Consider the following 16,211-nt stretch of genomic DNA (forward strand, 5'->3'; position numbering starts at 1 on the left):
TGATAGACTGATGATTGGAGGGGCCAGAGAGGGGCAGTGAGGATTGCAAAGGAATGCTGAGTACAAAAGACTGTTGTGTGAGTGTGTGAGTGCGAGCCCGTTGGGGGGGGGGGGGGGGGGGGCTCGTGCAGACAGACCCACAGACCGACAGACCCATGGGGTCCAGGCCAGCCAGTTGCAAGGGCTTTCAAATCTGCTTGCAGCTTTAATAGTTTTTGTTTTGGGATGATAACTGCCTGTGAGGCGGCGGCCGTGGCAGGAGCTTCAAAGTAGGTCAAACATGGATAAATAAGAGGGAAAAAAAACTCATTTTTGAAACGCTGTTCCATAACTGGATTTAAAACTTTCACGTTTTTTCTTACAAAGTCCAGTTTGCTAAAAAAAAAAAAAAAATCCATACAGAATTTATTCAGCTTGACCCCAACTTTGAAGTTTGGCCAAAGTGTGCCGTCTTGCTGCAGCTGAGCTTCATTCCTCTCCTTTCAGACCAAACCTCCACCTCTCTAGATGTTCCTCCACCTGCTCTCCCTGCAGATCAGAGTGTCATCTGCAAACATCCGGGTCCACAGAGATTCCTGTCTCACCTCATCTGTCAGTCTGTCCATCACCATGGAAACAAGGAGGAGCTCAAATCTGATCCTTGGTGCAGTGCCACCTCCACCTTCATCTCCTCTGTCACAGACAGCATATCTCACCAGTGTCCTCCAGCTCTCATCCACGTCCTGAATATCTCCAACATCTTTCTCTGTTAGTCTAGACTTCCTCCTAAACCACAGCTCCTCTCTGGATCCTGTCCTGGACTCTCTCTAGATCTACAGACACAAAGCAGATCCTTCTGACCTTCTCTGTTCTTCTCCAGAAACATCTTCAAAGCAAAGATTGTATCTATAGTTCTCTGTCTCTGCATGAAACCAAACTGTTGTTTTTAAATGTTCATTTCTGATCTCAGTCTATCTTCCTCTCCTCTTTCCCATAATTCCTTATGATTCATCAGTTTTAGTCCTCTGCAGTCTCTCTGAACGTCTCCCTTCTTCTTCAAAATGGAACCAGAGCATCTCTGCTCCATTCCTCATCATCCTCGAACTCTCCAAGATCTTGTTAAACAGTCAGAAACTCTTATGCCTCCTCTCCCGATGTTTTCCACACCTCCACAGGTATGCTTTCAGGACCTAAAACTACCTTTCCACTCTTCACCCTCTTCAATGTCTTCCTCACTTCATCCATTCAGATCTTTGCTCCACAACATCCATCTCTTCTCCTCTGTGCTCTCTAGCATTCTCCTTCTTCATCAGCACTTCAAACTTTTATCTTTCCATCACACTTGTAGAACCTGTCAACACATGTCCATCTCTGTCCTTCATCATCCTAACCTGCTGCTCATCCTTCCATCTCTGTTCCCCCGCCTTCACCTGCACAGATCCACCTCTCCATCTTTTGTGTCCAACCCGCTAAACAAGTCCTCATACTCCCTTCATTCAACCTTAACCACTTCCTCCTTCACCCTGTGCTCCATGTACTCCTGTCTTCTGTCCTCTCAGATTCCTACTCTTCCTTAGCTAACTTACCTAACAAACTCCCGAACCTCTTTATGTCATCTTCTATCTGATGAAACACCAAGAACCGTTATCTTATTCTCCATGACCCCTTTAGTTGTAGCTGTCCAGTCATCTAGAACAATGTTTCTCATTCACTGATCTAAAAACATTTCCATCTCCAGGATTTCAGCTCTGTGTTCATCCAAACAGCCCTGATAAAACACAGAGTAGTTAGGAATATGAAAGATCGTAAAATACTTTCTTCTTTGTGTTTATTTGATTCTATTAAAGACAGTTTGATAATAATGACCGTACCGCGATTTAGCCACAGCTTCAGTTCTGTTTTAGGAAAAGTCCCGCCCCTTTAACTGTCTCCACCAATCATTCTTGGAGTCTTAATCACACGTCATCAGTCTGACCAATCAGAAGTGTTTCAAGTCTTCACTTCCTTGTTCAGATTCTGCTCATAAAGTCTCTCAGTTCCAACAAAAATACCAGCTAAAGCTTGTCTTTAGTGGTGCAGCTTTCCACAGAATCCGGTTTGCACTACATCTCCCATGATGCATTGGGTTAATGTGACAGCATCTCAGCGCACAATAAGTCTTCCCTGTTAAACGTCTTAAAACCACAACAAACACACATCAAACAGTTTTTACATTTTCTAACTTAACTTTTAATACACCTTTTAGATGTTCCAGTTTTTTCTGCCACAATTATCACAAAAATGCACGTGTAATTGCAGAGGGGCTGTAGATCAATACAGACTATGAGTTTCTCCTTATTTTTTGGATGCTGGTGTGCCGCTGGATTTTTGTCAAGGTTAAAGTGTGCCGTGGCTCAAAAAAGGTTGAAAAACACTGGTCTAGAAGAACCTCCCCGATGACTGGACAGTGTCTGTCATTTCCTCCCTAAAAGCCACACAGCCATCTTCCACTTCTTGGTCTTCAGCTCTGCTCTTCTCCTCTTCATCTTCCTCACCACCAGAGTCATCCTCACACCACCATCCTCTGCTGTCTGCCTACACTCTCCCAGCTGCCACTTTGCTGATCTCTTCCATGTTACATCTGAAAAAGAGGACCCCCCCCCCCCCGTGTGACATTTCCACTCTTTTAGCAAAGTCCTCCACCATCCGTCCTTCTGCCTTCCTGTCCTGAACACCAAACTTCTCCATCACTTCTTCATCACCCCCGTTTCCCTCACTCACATGTCTGCTAAAGTTAAAAGAACAAAAATCTTCATCAGTCATACTTAGGACACATTGCTTCTAGGAGTGATGCGACGCACAGATTTATCTGATCTAAAGAACGGGCCGGCATCTTTTCAAATCATGAAATGGCATCAGCAAGTGTAACTTGTCGACAGACGATCTGCCTGCAGCTTTGAGCGTCTTTGGACATGAATTGCTTTTATAAGTCTGTTTTCAAACCCTGAACTGCACCTGCCTGACAGCAGTGGAAAAACCTGTCCTGCATGTTTTTCATGTCACCTTTCATCAACACACCTGATTCAGGTCACCCTAGAATTTGCTAGAGCCCATGCTGATTAAGAGGAAGACTACTGAGACTCAATACTCTGGAGTGATGAGACAAACATCACTGTTTGTGGAACTAATGGTTTTAAAACTGTGTGACGTCGCAAAGGTGAGGACTTAAGAGAGTGAAACCCTCCAGCAGATGGCGCCATAGATGATGCCGCTGCAGAGTCATAGAAGCTCCTCGGGAGGGACCCCCTTACTCCAAAGGACAGCAGTCTCCTCAGCAGGTACAGCCTGCTTTGCAGCCGGTGTTGGTGGACCAGTCCCGTTTATTCCTGAGGTGAACACACAGGTACTTGTAAGAGTTCTCTATTTCAATGGATGTCCACCAATGAGGGGGCAGCACCGATTTCTCCGGATGTACACCGCCATCTCTGGTTTTCCCCGATGCTGATGATTAGGTAGTTTAGCACTCAGTGTCGGAGTCTGTCTATGTTAGTCTGCTTTGAAGAGATTTGGTCCATGCTAGGAGATTGTGAAGTCATTCATGTGTGGGATGCTCATGGGATGACTTTTGAACCAAATGTGACAACATGATGTCACCATCACAGGGTGCAGCGGTCTAGATATGATGCGGTTTCTGTTTACCTGTTGGAAGTTGTGAAGGAGGCGATGAAATTGTTTTCAGTCTGTCTGTAATTCCTGTGGTTTGTGTGCAATACAAGTGTTTTTAGCAAAGGGGGACATAGTTTCTGCAAATCGGCAGGAGTTCATTAGAAGTTTATTTCTGAGTTCTGGGCAGGACTGTTGATGTGGAGCAGGCCCACCTCCCTATCCAGCAATATCAGATCTATCCATCCGTCCAGTTTAGATCCAGATTCCAGCTCAGACCAGGAAAACAAAGACGTTCATGGATCCATTTGTCTGCAGGTGGATGATCAGAAAGGGGCGGAGCGGGAAGGCTGTGGTCCGCTGATCATAGTTTATATGTGACGACTGCAAACTTTTTCAGACTGGATTTTTTCGTCTGCTTCTGATTCACAACGATTTGAATAGAGAAATGCTCAGAAACACCTTTTTAATCTCAGTTCTATCAGCTTCTGTCCTCCATCGTGAGAAAAAAACGTGTTAAAAACACAATTTTTGACCAGAGCGGGTTCAGAGAGTGTGAAACACCTGACAACTCGACCTGTGGAATGTCCCACAGGGAGGAAAGAAACCACCAGATACTGCTAGTACACGCATTAACAGCCACATGTGAGTTGGAGTTGGATTAGCTCATCAATTAAGCCAACTTTCAGTGTCATGAGCTGATTTTTAAAAATCCAACTGTTATTTAATAGATTTCATAAAGAGATCTGTTTACATTTTCAATCACTGAACTTAATGAAAAAGAAAAATGCAAGCAAACTCACTGTCCATTTTCATTGAATCACATGCTGTATGACAATCCCAAATATAATATTATGATATTTGTATTAGGCTAAAATTCTAATTTTATTTTATTGTACTATTTTCTTATTTTTTATTTCTTTCTGTTCTACTATTCATGTGAATATGTGTGTTATCGTGTGAAGTTCTAAAACAAGTTTCGGTTTCCTGTCACATGACCGACGGACACGTGCAGGAACCACGAGCTCTGATTTGTGGGCAGGTTCCAGCTCCGCCTCTGATTGGCCGGCAGCCCCCGCTGCGTTTCCTTGTTATTATCGCGAAAGGGGAGAAGTTGTTTTCAAACTTCTTCCTCCTGAAGAGGATCCATGTAAATGAAGACCGCCATGTCCGCCCTCGCCGGCTGCGGTCGGGCTCTGCTTGTCCTCAGTCTGTTCGCGGCGGCGGACTGCAGCTTCCCGCCTCTGGACCACCTCAGACCCGGAGCCAGCGACCGGGCGCAGGCGGCGGCGGTGTCCGCGCTGCTGCAGCGGCTGCTGGGGAACCGCTCCGCGGAGTTCGTGGTGTCCGTGAACCGGAGCCTGTCCCCCGACAGCCTGGACGTGTGCGAGCTCCGCTCCGGGAAAGGCGACCGGATCGTGGCCGCGGGGAACACCGGGGTGGCGGTGGCCTCCGGGATCTACAACTACCTGAAGTATTTCTGCGGCTGCCACGTTTCCTGGTCCGGGGATCAGCTGGAGCTCCCCAGCCCCCTTCCCGCGCTGAGCGGCGTCCTGCGCATCAACACCCCGCACAGGTCGGTGTGCGGGACCCGAACACCAGCATGAGGGTCGAGCGTTCGGGGGGTTTTATTTTGAAAGGAGTGTGTAGTTTGTACACTTCCTCTGAAAATGACGGTCAGAGGAATTTGGTTATGTCTTCCGTGAAACTGTTTAAACTGGCCAAACTGGAATAAATGCTGCTTAATACTGTTGTTTTCCCTGTAATTCTGGTTTCTGGTTCACTACAACTAAACGGACTTTTGTTCAGGTGCAGAAAGTTATTCTGCATTCATGTGTTGCTGGAAAAAATGTGTTTTTTTGTTTTTTCCACGTTATCTGCAAACGTACTATGACCAAACAGGCAACCAGGGGGGTATTCCAGAAAGCAGGTTATGCTAGTTACCACGGTAAGTTTGAGGCTAAGGAAGTGGATAACCTCAGCTTTCGGTTCCAAAAACAGAGATATATTTCAGGATATGTCAAGTTGCCATAGCAACTCATCATGCTCTGAACATAACCTGGTCTGGAGCAGGTTTAGTTGAAGGTTAGTTTGTTTTCAGAGAGGTGAAGCAGCATGGCGTGTCCATTTGAAGATGATTTAGTGGATGAAGAAGCTCAGATAATACTTTTTCCACCATGAGAGGGTGAAAAGACCACGTATGGATGTTGGAAAGATAAACTGTTTTACTTTGATATAACTTCATTATTTGCTTCATTTAAGATAAATCAAGTATTTTTAGATAAATCAGCTTAAAAATAACACGTAGTTATCAGACATTTATTCTACTTTCATTCAAATTAATTCAATTAAGTAGGTGTAACTTTGGTGCTGCTGTTAGATCGGCACCGCAAGGGATTGTGGGATACCATTCCCTTTGCCTGTCTGGACGGATTTGGGTTTAATGTGGGTTTTTGACCAAATGTGTTTAGTTGTTTAGCTGTTTTACTGTGTTATTTGTCAAAGGTGGATAAAGGTGGAAAGATTTCATGTAATCCATGGACACCACTGAATTTACAAATCATTGAATAAAAAAAGTTCAGCGCACTGCCTGGTGGGTCTAGATGACCCAACTCCCAATAATAAAGTGCCTAGGATAGCACAAGGGCTAGACACTTATCACTTTCTGATCAAGTGTTTATACATCTCCTTTAAAGGAGAATCAGTGATCAGAGCAACAATCTGATTTTGAGTAATTAATTTTTTTAAAACCCAGCAGCATCTCGGGGTTATAAATCTCAGACTCAGACCTCTGTGGTTTATTACAACAGCTTGAACTCAGTAGGGCTGTTTATCTTCCCATCTGACATGATTTTAAATGCATGATCCACAAATCCATAAAAGATTCGACTAACTTTTTGGCGATTCTATACATCCTACTCATTTATTATTCATTTGGCATTTAAAACTATCAATGAAAAGACTTTTAACTTTCTTATTATTTTAATAAACAAAAAAACACACATTTTAGATGGTTTTGTTCTTTGTGGTTAATTAATTTTGTCATTAATTTCTTTAGTTGGGTATCGTCTGCAGTGCTGTGAATAAAAAGGGTTATCATCTGTTCAGTGAACGCACCACGCGTCCCTCGCTGTGGTTGTTTGCATGTACGGTTTTTATTCGATGACTGCTGTACTCCACCATGTTTTAGAGGGGGGGGGGGGGGGGGGGCTCCAGACCGCCCGCCGCGCTCTGTCTTCATTATTCGGGGGACGGGCTGCAAAACCCAGGGGTGCATGACAAATGAAGTGTTATTTTTCATGATCACGGGGGCGGCGGGAACACTTGCTCTGTGGCCAGAGCCTTTAAAGGACCGTGCTCTACAATTGTCTTTTGTGCGTGTGCATGTGACGTGTGCACGGCACTTTCCCATGACCGTGGCAGCTATAGCAGGTCACAGGTCACCGTGCTTTAGCAGAAACCTCCAACCTAAATGTTTCAGACGGATGGATGAAACCCAAACATGGAAATGGACCCTGCATGCAGACGCTTGAACCTGTTTGTAATCTGAAGCAGAAAGCCACATCAAAACTCACATGTTGCACATAAATGACGACATGTTTATATTTGATTAGAAATATTTGCATGATTGTTTATGGCAGAACTGGAGAAGGTTTGCTCTTGTTCGGTTTGTTTCCGGTGATGAACTGAGGGGACCAACAGAGCAAATCAAATGTATTTTCTTGGAGGCTTTTCCGACATGTTTGGTGACCTGCAGCGCACAGGTGGAGGTGATTTTAAGACATTAGTGTCGGTCGGGTGGGAAGTTCAGATTTGTTCAGTGTTTGGATCTCGGAACAATCGGGGTCAAACACGGAACATGGAGGCGTTTGTTACCGTGGCGTCTGTGTGCTGAAAACATCCAGTGAATTTAGAGAAATGACAGTAACTGGGTTGGTAAAGTGACAGAAAGTTATGTGTGTTAAATGGTTTTATGATAAATGTACTTGGCTATATAAAATACTTATCATTATGTATTTTTTAATCTATTACAGTCTGAAAATGAAGGATAACAAAATCCTCATTCGCTGGATGAGATCTGGACAGAGTGACGTCACCCGGCTCCAATTTAGTCGTCTTTTTTTGCGACACGGAGGCTGCCATGTTGGAGCCAGACGATTTCAGTTAGCAGTTATTGGTTCAGATCTATTGGAGTCATGGTTTCTATGGGAACCCCTCTGACCAATCAGGAGTGAGCTTGTTGGAATCCCCCCACCCCCACTTGAAAGCGGGCTTAGGAGAATCTGTAAATCAAAGCTTTTGAACGTTTGATGTGAGACCACCTCCTTTTCTTGAGGCCCCCCACTGGTCGATTAATAATTTGCGCTAAAGAAAAGAATTTGGTGAAAACAATGAGGATCATCAAGAACGTGGTAAAAAAGGTATCAGATCCAGAACGGTTCTTCTGACCAACAGAATGATTAGGAACAGCTGGTTATTTCTCTATACAAGTCTATGGGATTTTGGCTTCTTGGAGCCACTTCCTGTCTGGAACGCCATGTGGTGAGGGGTCACTCAGTCCAATTCTCAGATACAGTCAGTGGTCCAAAGCCATGTTTCTGCCACCCTTAAAAAATAAAATTTGGTGAAAAATGTCAGCAGTGTAATACACTTCTATAGTAAACCCAACAAGATGATCAATCAGGCGGAGGGATAGGAAGAGGAAGGAAAACTGTCTGATTCCTCCAACCCTCTGATGATGACATGTCTACTCACTCCACCACGTTTCCCCTCAGACTGTCTGTGGCTGCAGCAGCTTCTTCTTTCTTTGTGGCTCTGCGTACAAATGCCAGCTGACCATCGGAGGACCAGAGCTGAACAGGAACCCTGCAGCCACTGTGAGCTGACGGTTCTGCAGTGGGGGTCCTAGAATGTCATGTGGATCATGAAAGACACTCTGGTTGTGCCACCCCCCCCCCCCCCCCCAACCGCTAACTACTAAAAAACGATATAGTGCCCTGAACTTTAAAAGCAATTCAAACACCATGCTGCTCACTACTTTATCTTTTAAACGTCATTGATTTCACGAAGTTAAAATCTAATTGGGTGAGTCCGGATTCCCACCCTAACCCTACATAGTGCCCTACATAGTGGCCTATATAGTGCCCTATATAGTGCCCTATATAGTGCGTTCTCCATTTTCTAGTTCTGTCTGAATCTATAATTCCAAAATCCAGTGCCCTGGAAATTTCCCAGAAGTCTCTGTGAAAAACCAGTGTGCATCAATGCTCACTAGATCGGCGAATATAGACCACAATGCATTGCGTCTGAACATTTATTACCAAAAAAATGTATTTAAATGTTTTTTTTTTTAATAAACCATCAACGTTTTTATCCTCAGAAGACAGTGGACTCATAAATAATGCTCATATTAATTAGATTTTAACTTAAATCATATCAAAAAAATAAATAAAAGTAGTGAGCGTGGTGTCTGAATTGCTTTTAAAATTCAGGGCACTACATGGTGCTGCTGTATAGTGCTTTAGTAGTTAGGGGTTAGGGGGGGAAAACAGAAACAACCAATGAAAAGGAAAGTATTCTCTTGATGGAACTATTAATTGTCATTTTTTTCTATTAGAATAAGTCGATATAAAAAGACATAGATGAGATGTTTCCGTCTTAATTGACTTAGAAATGATTTCAATGCCAAAGATCACTGCCATTAGATTTAGATAAAGTGACAAGAATGTATTTAGCCCTTATGCTTACATTAATGTGTTCTCCCTACCATGACTAAGGTGGATAAAGGTGGAAAGATTTCATGTAATCCATGGACACCACTGAAGATTTTAGTTTAGTTTAGTTTATTTCAAACACAAATGAAAAATCAACACAATATAGTGGTTTAAGAAAGACATAAAACAATACAGCGTGCTTGAAAAGGAGTGGGGGGAAGAGAAATCTTGTCTGCTCCCACCCTTTTTACTAAACCTGATGTGCGTATTGCTATTTACAGATAGGTACAAAACATTCACGGTAGTATTCTGCATGGCAACTGTGCAAAAGTGACATTTTTTGTTTAATTAATTGTTTCTGGCCTTATACAGTACTATAGTGACTTCTTGTAGGTTTTTTTTGAATACATGTAAACTTTTGCTTTGTTTAAACCTTCATCCAATCCAATCCATAAATCCACACCACAATTAGAAAAACACATTTTCTTTTTTGTCGTTCAAATGCTCTGCTTTTTGAAAATCAGTTGAAATTAATTTGCTGTAATGTTTATTGGAAGTACAGTAAGTTATTTCTGGCTTCATACATGATGAGTGACGTCTTCAGTTTCACTACATCCCATAGTTTCAATAAACCCGACTTTAAAAACAGAGCGTTTGTATGTGACCCATAGTCCACTCCATGAATCATTCGAACAGCTTTTTTTCTGTAAGATATACAAACACTGTAGGTTTGTTTTATGAGTATTTCCCCAAACTTCTACACTGTACTGTAGCTATGGTAGTATTATGGATGAGTATATTAGTAAACGTGCTTTGTGAGTGAGAGTATGATGCGTTTTTCCCAACACTGCTATACTTTTATCATGTTTAGCTCTGACCTGCTTTATTTGTGGCTTCCAGCTTATTTTGTCGTCCAGAATTACTCAGAGGAATTCGACTTCAGTCACTCTTTCCAGAAAAAGATTATCAATAGCAGCTTTTATTTCCAAATCTGCAGGAATGTGGCGATTTCCAAAAATCATGAATTTAGTTTTGTTAACATTGAGTGACAGTTTATTTTTGTCAAACCATTGTTTCAGTTTCCCTAATTCTGTATTTACTGTTTTTACAATTTCCCTGAGGCTCTCCCCTGTACAGACTATACTTGTGTCGTTGGCATATAAAAAGTATTTGAGTGTATTTGATACCAAGTGTATGTCATTGATGTAAAGTATGAACAGCATGGGACCTAATATTGACCCTTGTGGAACTCCATAGCTTAAATTTAGTAGGGATGATTTAAAGTCATCCAGTTGGACAAACTGCTGCCTGTTATTAATGTAACTGTTTAACCAGTTTAATTCCAGTCCTCGTGTTCCATACTTTTCTGGTTTGTTTACTAAAATGTTATGATCAATAGTGTCAAAAGGCTTTTTCAGATCCATGAACTCCTACTGTGAACTCTTTATTATCGGTGCCATTTATAATTTCTTCTGTTAGTTGCGTATTCGCCATACATGTTGATCTGTTTTTTCTGAAACCATATTGGTCGTCGGATATTAGTTTGTGTTGTTCAATAAAACTTTCCAGCCTTGTGAGGAATACGTTTTCCAGTATTTTTGAGAATTGTCAGAGTAAAGACACTGGTCTGTAATTTGTTAGCTGGTGTTTGTCCCCTGATTTGTGTAGCAGGATTACTTTGGCTATTTTCATTTTTTGTGAAAAAGTTCCTGTTTGAAAGGATAAATTGCAAATGTAGCTTAGTGGGTCAACAATGGAATCAATTTTATCAATTAATTACAATCTGTAGATGTTTATATTTTTTTAATTCGTTGACGCTTTTTAGAACTTCTTTTGCTTCCACGGGTCTCGAATAGATCGAGTTAGGATTTAGTTTTATGCAGTGATCGAGTGTTTCTTTTTCTGATCACAAATCCTTGAAGAAAAAAGGTTCAGAGCACTGTCTAGTGGGTCTAGATGACCCCACACCCAATGTTAAAGTGCCTAGGATAGCACAAGGGTGACGCAAAAAAAATCTGTTGCTATGGTTTTATCTTAAACAAATTCTCCTCACCTTTTTTCAAACTAAGATTATTTTGCTATTGAAAAACTTTGTCTTGCAAGACAGAAAATAAGACCGTTGTATTTGAGACGAGGACTTTTTTCCTTTCTGAAGATCCTGTTTTTGCAGAGTGGATCTGTGGAGATCCACAGGAGGAAGCAAACATGGGTGGCAGAGCCTTCATCTCCTGTTTCTGTTCCAGACTGATGTCTGTGAGCAAGGCACACAAAGGAGGACTGTGGGTGCAAACAGGAAGAAACATTTTTGTTTCTCTGCGTTTGTCTCCAGGTTCCGGTACTACCAAAACGTTTGCACCGTCAGCTACTCCTCGGTGTGGTGGGACTGGCCCAGATGGGAACGAGAGATCGACTGGATGGCCCTGAATGGAATTAATCTACCACTGGCCTTCACAGGCCAGGAAGCTCTTTGGCAAGAGGTGGGTCCTCACCTGTGCGTCAGCGCCTCTACCTCTGTTGTTTGATGTCTGCACTACTGTACTTCAAAAAGTCCTTCCTCACCTATTGACCTCAGGATGATTCAAACAGGCAGGTTTGGTTCTTTTTTTTGATTATTTTGGGGTCACCTAGACTCTGGTGCGTACCAAGCAGGTGAACCCTGGTCTCCTTGAGAGTGAGGGTCTCTGCTCTGAACCAATGAGGTTTCTCTTTAGAGCCAATCCTCCTCCTCCTCCTCTTCCTCATCCATGGACCCTCGCTCCTGCATCCTCTTCACTTTTACAGAAAACATTTCGTTTTTGCAGCAATTTGGATAGAAAGGGAAGCATGAGCCATTGGTTCAAGCCAAACGAAACAATCTAGCGTACATTATAAACATAGTAGGAATATGGGTGGGGCTAACAGAAAACCTCTGTTGCCAAGGAAACCCAAAGGTTTACTTTATCCGATTGCTCTAAAAATAATATGGACCTGTTCGTCACCCCAAGGTGACCAAAGAATAAAATGGTTGCTATGGAAATAAAACAAGGCTGGCAGAAGGGGAGAGTGAGGGGCGTGTCATTCTTTAAGGCCACACAACGGCGCTCGCGGTTTTACGAGTCTGGTTTTGTCTGCAGGTGTATCGCTCTCTTGGACTAAACCAGTCGGACATCGAGGAATTCTTCTCTGGACCGGCGTTTCTGGCCTGGAACCGCATGGCCAACATGTATAAGTTTGGTGGACCCCTGCCACAGTCCTGGCATGTGAACCAGCTTCGCCTTCAAGTACTGACACCCCCCCCCCCTTACGTCCAACACGCATGTAGCTTCTCATATATGTGGAACAAACACTCGAAATGTTCTGGAGACCCGAATCAGCTTTTGATCTGAGGCTGGTTCTGCTCCTTTTTTATAATTCTTTAATGTTTGTGGAGACGATGTTCTGATGGAGGATTATGTTCAGGATTGAAACGATCAATCGCCTGTCGGGTCAGAGTCCTGTCGGAGAACGAGGAACGCGTCTCTGTGGTGTCAGAAGTGTCTGTAGGGCCTGTGACCTGCTGTGCTCTGGCTGATCATCCTCATATAAACGCTGCTGATTCTTCTTCTCCTTCTGCAGTTCAGGATCTTGGAGAGAATGAGGGCTTTTGGAATGATCCCCGTGCTTCCGGCCTTTTCCGGAAATGTTCCCAAAGGAATTTTGAAGTGAGTCGTCCGTGTTTCTGCCTGGGTGATGGCAAATGAGAGATAATGATTTCATAATTCAGTTAATGTTACAGCTTTATTTAATAACGTTTCCCTTTTTAAAGATTTGTGCCTAAACATCTTTGGTTTTGAAAACCTCAGCCGCAGTAGCAAAGCTCTGTGTAGTTCTGCGCCTGACTGTCATGGCGCTCTGCCGTCACGTCTCTCCATCTGGGTGGTATTGTTGGTGTTGATGAGTCTCTGGTCTGCTGCTGGTGTTGCAGGCTGCATCCAGAGGCCAACGTCACCAGACTGGGACCTTGGGCTCACTTCAACTGCAGCTTCTCCTGCTCCTACGTCTTGGACCCCAGAGACCCGCTTTTTCTCCAGATCGGCTCCCTTTATTTGTCGCAGGTGGTGAAGCAGTTTGGTACCGATCACATCTACAACACTGACACTTTTAACGAGATGACCCCGCCTTCCTCTGACCCCGCCTACCTGTCTGCCATCAGTCGCTCTGTTTTTGCCTCTATGACTGCAGGTGTGTGTCTGTGGTGGGGGTGGTGGTCGTGTCTCAAAGCTTTGATGACTCATTATTTGTACAAAAACTGTTTTTTTCCCCCCGTCTCCCCAGTCGATCCAAAGGCCATCTGGCTGATGCAAGGCTGGCTGTTCTTCAGTGATGCTGCGTTCTGGAAGCCGCCGCAGATTCGGGCGCTGCTGCACGGAGTCCCGCTGGGCCGCATGATCGTGTTAGATCTTTTTGCGGAGACCGAGCCGGTTTTCTCTTACACAGAGTCCTTCTACGGACAGCCCTTCATCTGGTGCATGCTGCACAACTTTGGCGGCAACAACGGCTTCTTTGGCACAGTGGAAAGCATCAATTCTGGGCCCTTTAAAGCCCTGAACTTCAAGAACTCAACCATGGTGGGCATAGGAATGACCCCGGAGGGCATTCACCAGAATCCTGTCATATATGAGCTGATGAGTGAACTGGCTTGGCGGAAGGAGTCCGTCAACCTGACCAAGTGGGCGTCCCTGTACGCAGCGCGGCGCTACGGCAGCATGCATGAGAGTCTGAGCGCTGCATGGAAGCTTTTGTTCAGCAGCGTCTACAACTGCACCGTGCCGCACTACAGAAACCACAACCACAGCCCCCTGGTGCGCAGGCCTTCCTTCAACATGAACACGGGTCTGTGGTACGACCCTGCCGACCTGTTGGAAACCTGGAAGTTGTTCATGGAAGCAGCTCCATCGCTGATGTCCAAGGAGACCTTCCGCTATGATCTAGTAGATGTGACTCGCCAAGTCCTCCAAGACCTCACAACATACTTTTACCAGGATATCAAAGATGCTTTCCACAGTAAAAAGATGCCGGAGCTGCTGACGTCCGGCGGCGTTCTGATCTACGACCTGTTTCCCGAACTCAATCGACTGCTGAACAGCGACCGGAACTTCCTGTTGGGGACATGGCTGGAGCAGGCTCAATCCTTCGCCCTGGACGAGCCGGAGGCGCGGCTTTACGACCTGAATGCCAGAAACCAGCTGACTCTGTGGGGTCCCAGCGGGGAGATCCTCGATTACGCCAACAAGGAGTGGGGAGGCCTAGTGGAGGACTACTACGCCCAGCGGTGGAGCCTGTTCGTCCAGACGCTGGTGGACTGTCTCAACAGCGGGCTGCCATTCAAGCAGGACGCTTTCAATCAAGCGGTTTTCCGGGTGGAAAAAGGATTCATTTCCAACGGCAGGAAGTACCCAACCAAACCCCAAGGGGACACTTATGAGATAGCCCACAGAATCTTCCTCAAATATTACCCACAGGCCCTCAAGAGGCTATAAGCCCCCGCCAAGGCCCGTCTGCAGGCACAGCAAAAGAATGTTTCTGTCTTTGTCCTCCAGCACTATCCACGTATGGAAGCTCAAATTGAGTTGACTAGTTTCAGTGGTTTTTATCAATAAACAATCATATTTTTAAATTTCTCTGGATTCTTGAAAAACCAACACACACGTCTCTCACTCAAATGGGTTTTTATGCATTTACTCTCACAGCAGGTAGAGAAGAAGTTCATGAAAGCATGAAGGTCCTCTGCAGGTAAAAAGACAGGTGGGCCCAAGACCTGAGTGTGTTCACAGATTTGACCCCCCCCCAGAGAGCTGCAGCCCATCACGTGTGTTTTCCACACCGTCTCCATTGACAGGACAGTCTGCTACGTCTTCAGCCCAAAGACGGTCAGCTGACCAAACGTTTGTTCCACTCTTGAACTTCCTGAGAGCCCGGACCCCTGACATCGTTTTCCAGAGAGGTCCCTCCCCTCTAGCTGCTGGGGAGGCCATCTTACAGCCGGTGACTTCTACTTTGTTCCAGAAAAGCTGTTAGCAGACCTTCAGTCTTAGTTCAATAACGTGTCTGTATTATTAACAGACTTCTTTGGTTTTTCTGTTACAGACATGTCTGATAACAGAAAAACCAAAGAAGTCAGACCTTCAGTCTGTTGGAACATTGAAGTTGCATTGAAATCTAAATCTCTCATGACAAACTGCACATTACTTTTAACCCTTGTCATCTTGTGGGGTCCAGATGACCCAACGTTAACGTGCCTAGGATAGCACAAGGGTTAAAGATTTTACAGATTTATTAGAGTAACTGGATGCAATGTGGGGTTGAGTGCCAACCGCACAACGATCATGTGCAGTCTGGGATTTGAACCCCCGACTAATCAACTGGTAAACAAAAGCTGCTCAGCCGGGTGAGCTGGTGCCACCATTTTCTGACCCTCCCCCACTAAATCTACGCCAAAGTTGTCGTGTGGAGAACAAGAGAACTTAAAATCCATCGTTTAACCTGGTTAACGTAGGAAGATGTGATGAAAGATGGAACCACCCACTGCACTTTAAAAAAAAGCTGGCATCGACTCTGTAGTCCTGCCAGATGACCTTCAGTATTCTTGGACTCTGAGGTAAAGAGGGGCGGAGCCATCTAGCCCTGCTAAGGCACTTTACCATTGGGAGTTGGGTCATCTAGACCCACTAGACATTGCTCTGAACCTTTTTTCTTCAATGATTTGTGATCTTCATTGGTGTCCATGGATTACATGAAATCTTTCCAGCTTTATCCACCTTTGTCATGGTAGGGAGAACACCTCAATGGAGGGGGGGGGGGGTCATTTTGACCCCACCCTTACCACAGTGAAACCCTGAGCAGGGAATCAAATGATGA

The 16,211-nt window shown here is 44.4% G+C and overlaps 1 protein-coding gene across 1 annotated transcript; it reads left to right on the plus strand.

The window, feature by feature from the left end:
* Positions 1–4,671: 4,671 nt before the first annotated feature.
* On the plus strand, positions 4,672–14,970 carry naglu (N-acetyl-alpha-glucosaminidase). The gene is made up of 6 exons (XM_023949575.1): positions 4,672–5,197; positions 11,665–11,812; positions 12,449–12,595; positions 12,930–13,015; positions 13,279–13,535; positions 13,629–14,970. Exons 1-6 carry the CDS (start codon positions 4,776–4,778, stop codon positions 14,831–14,833), a joined length of 2,265 nt encoding a protein of 754 aa, XP_023805343.1. The 5' UTR covers positions 4,672–4,775; the 3' UTR covers positions 14,834–14,970.
* Positions 14,971–16,211: the final 1,241 nt, after the last annotated feature.

Source organism: Oryzias latipes, chromosome 19 (assembly GCF_002234675.1).
Source record: "Oryzias latipes chromosome 19, ASM223467v1".
NCBI classification, from domain to species: domain Eukaryota; kingdom Metazoa; phylum Chordata; class Actinopteri; order Beloniformes; family Adrianichthyidae; genus Oryzias; species Oryzias latipes.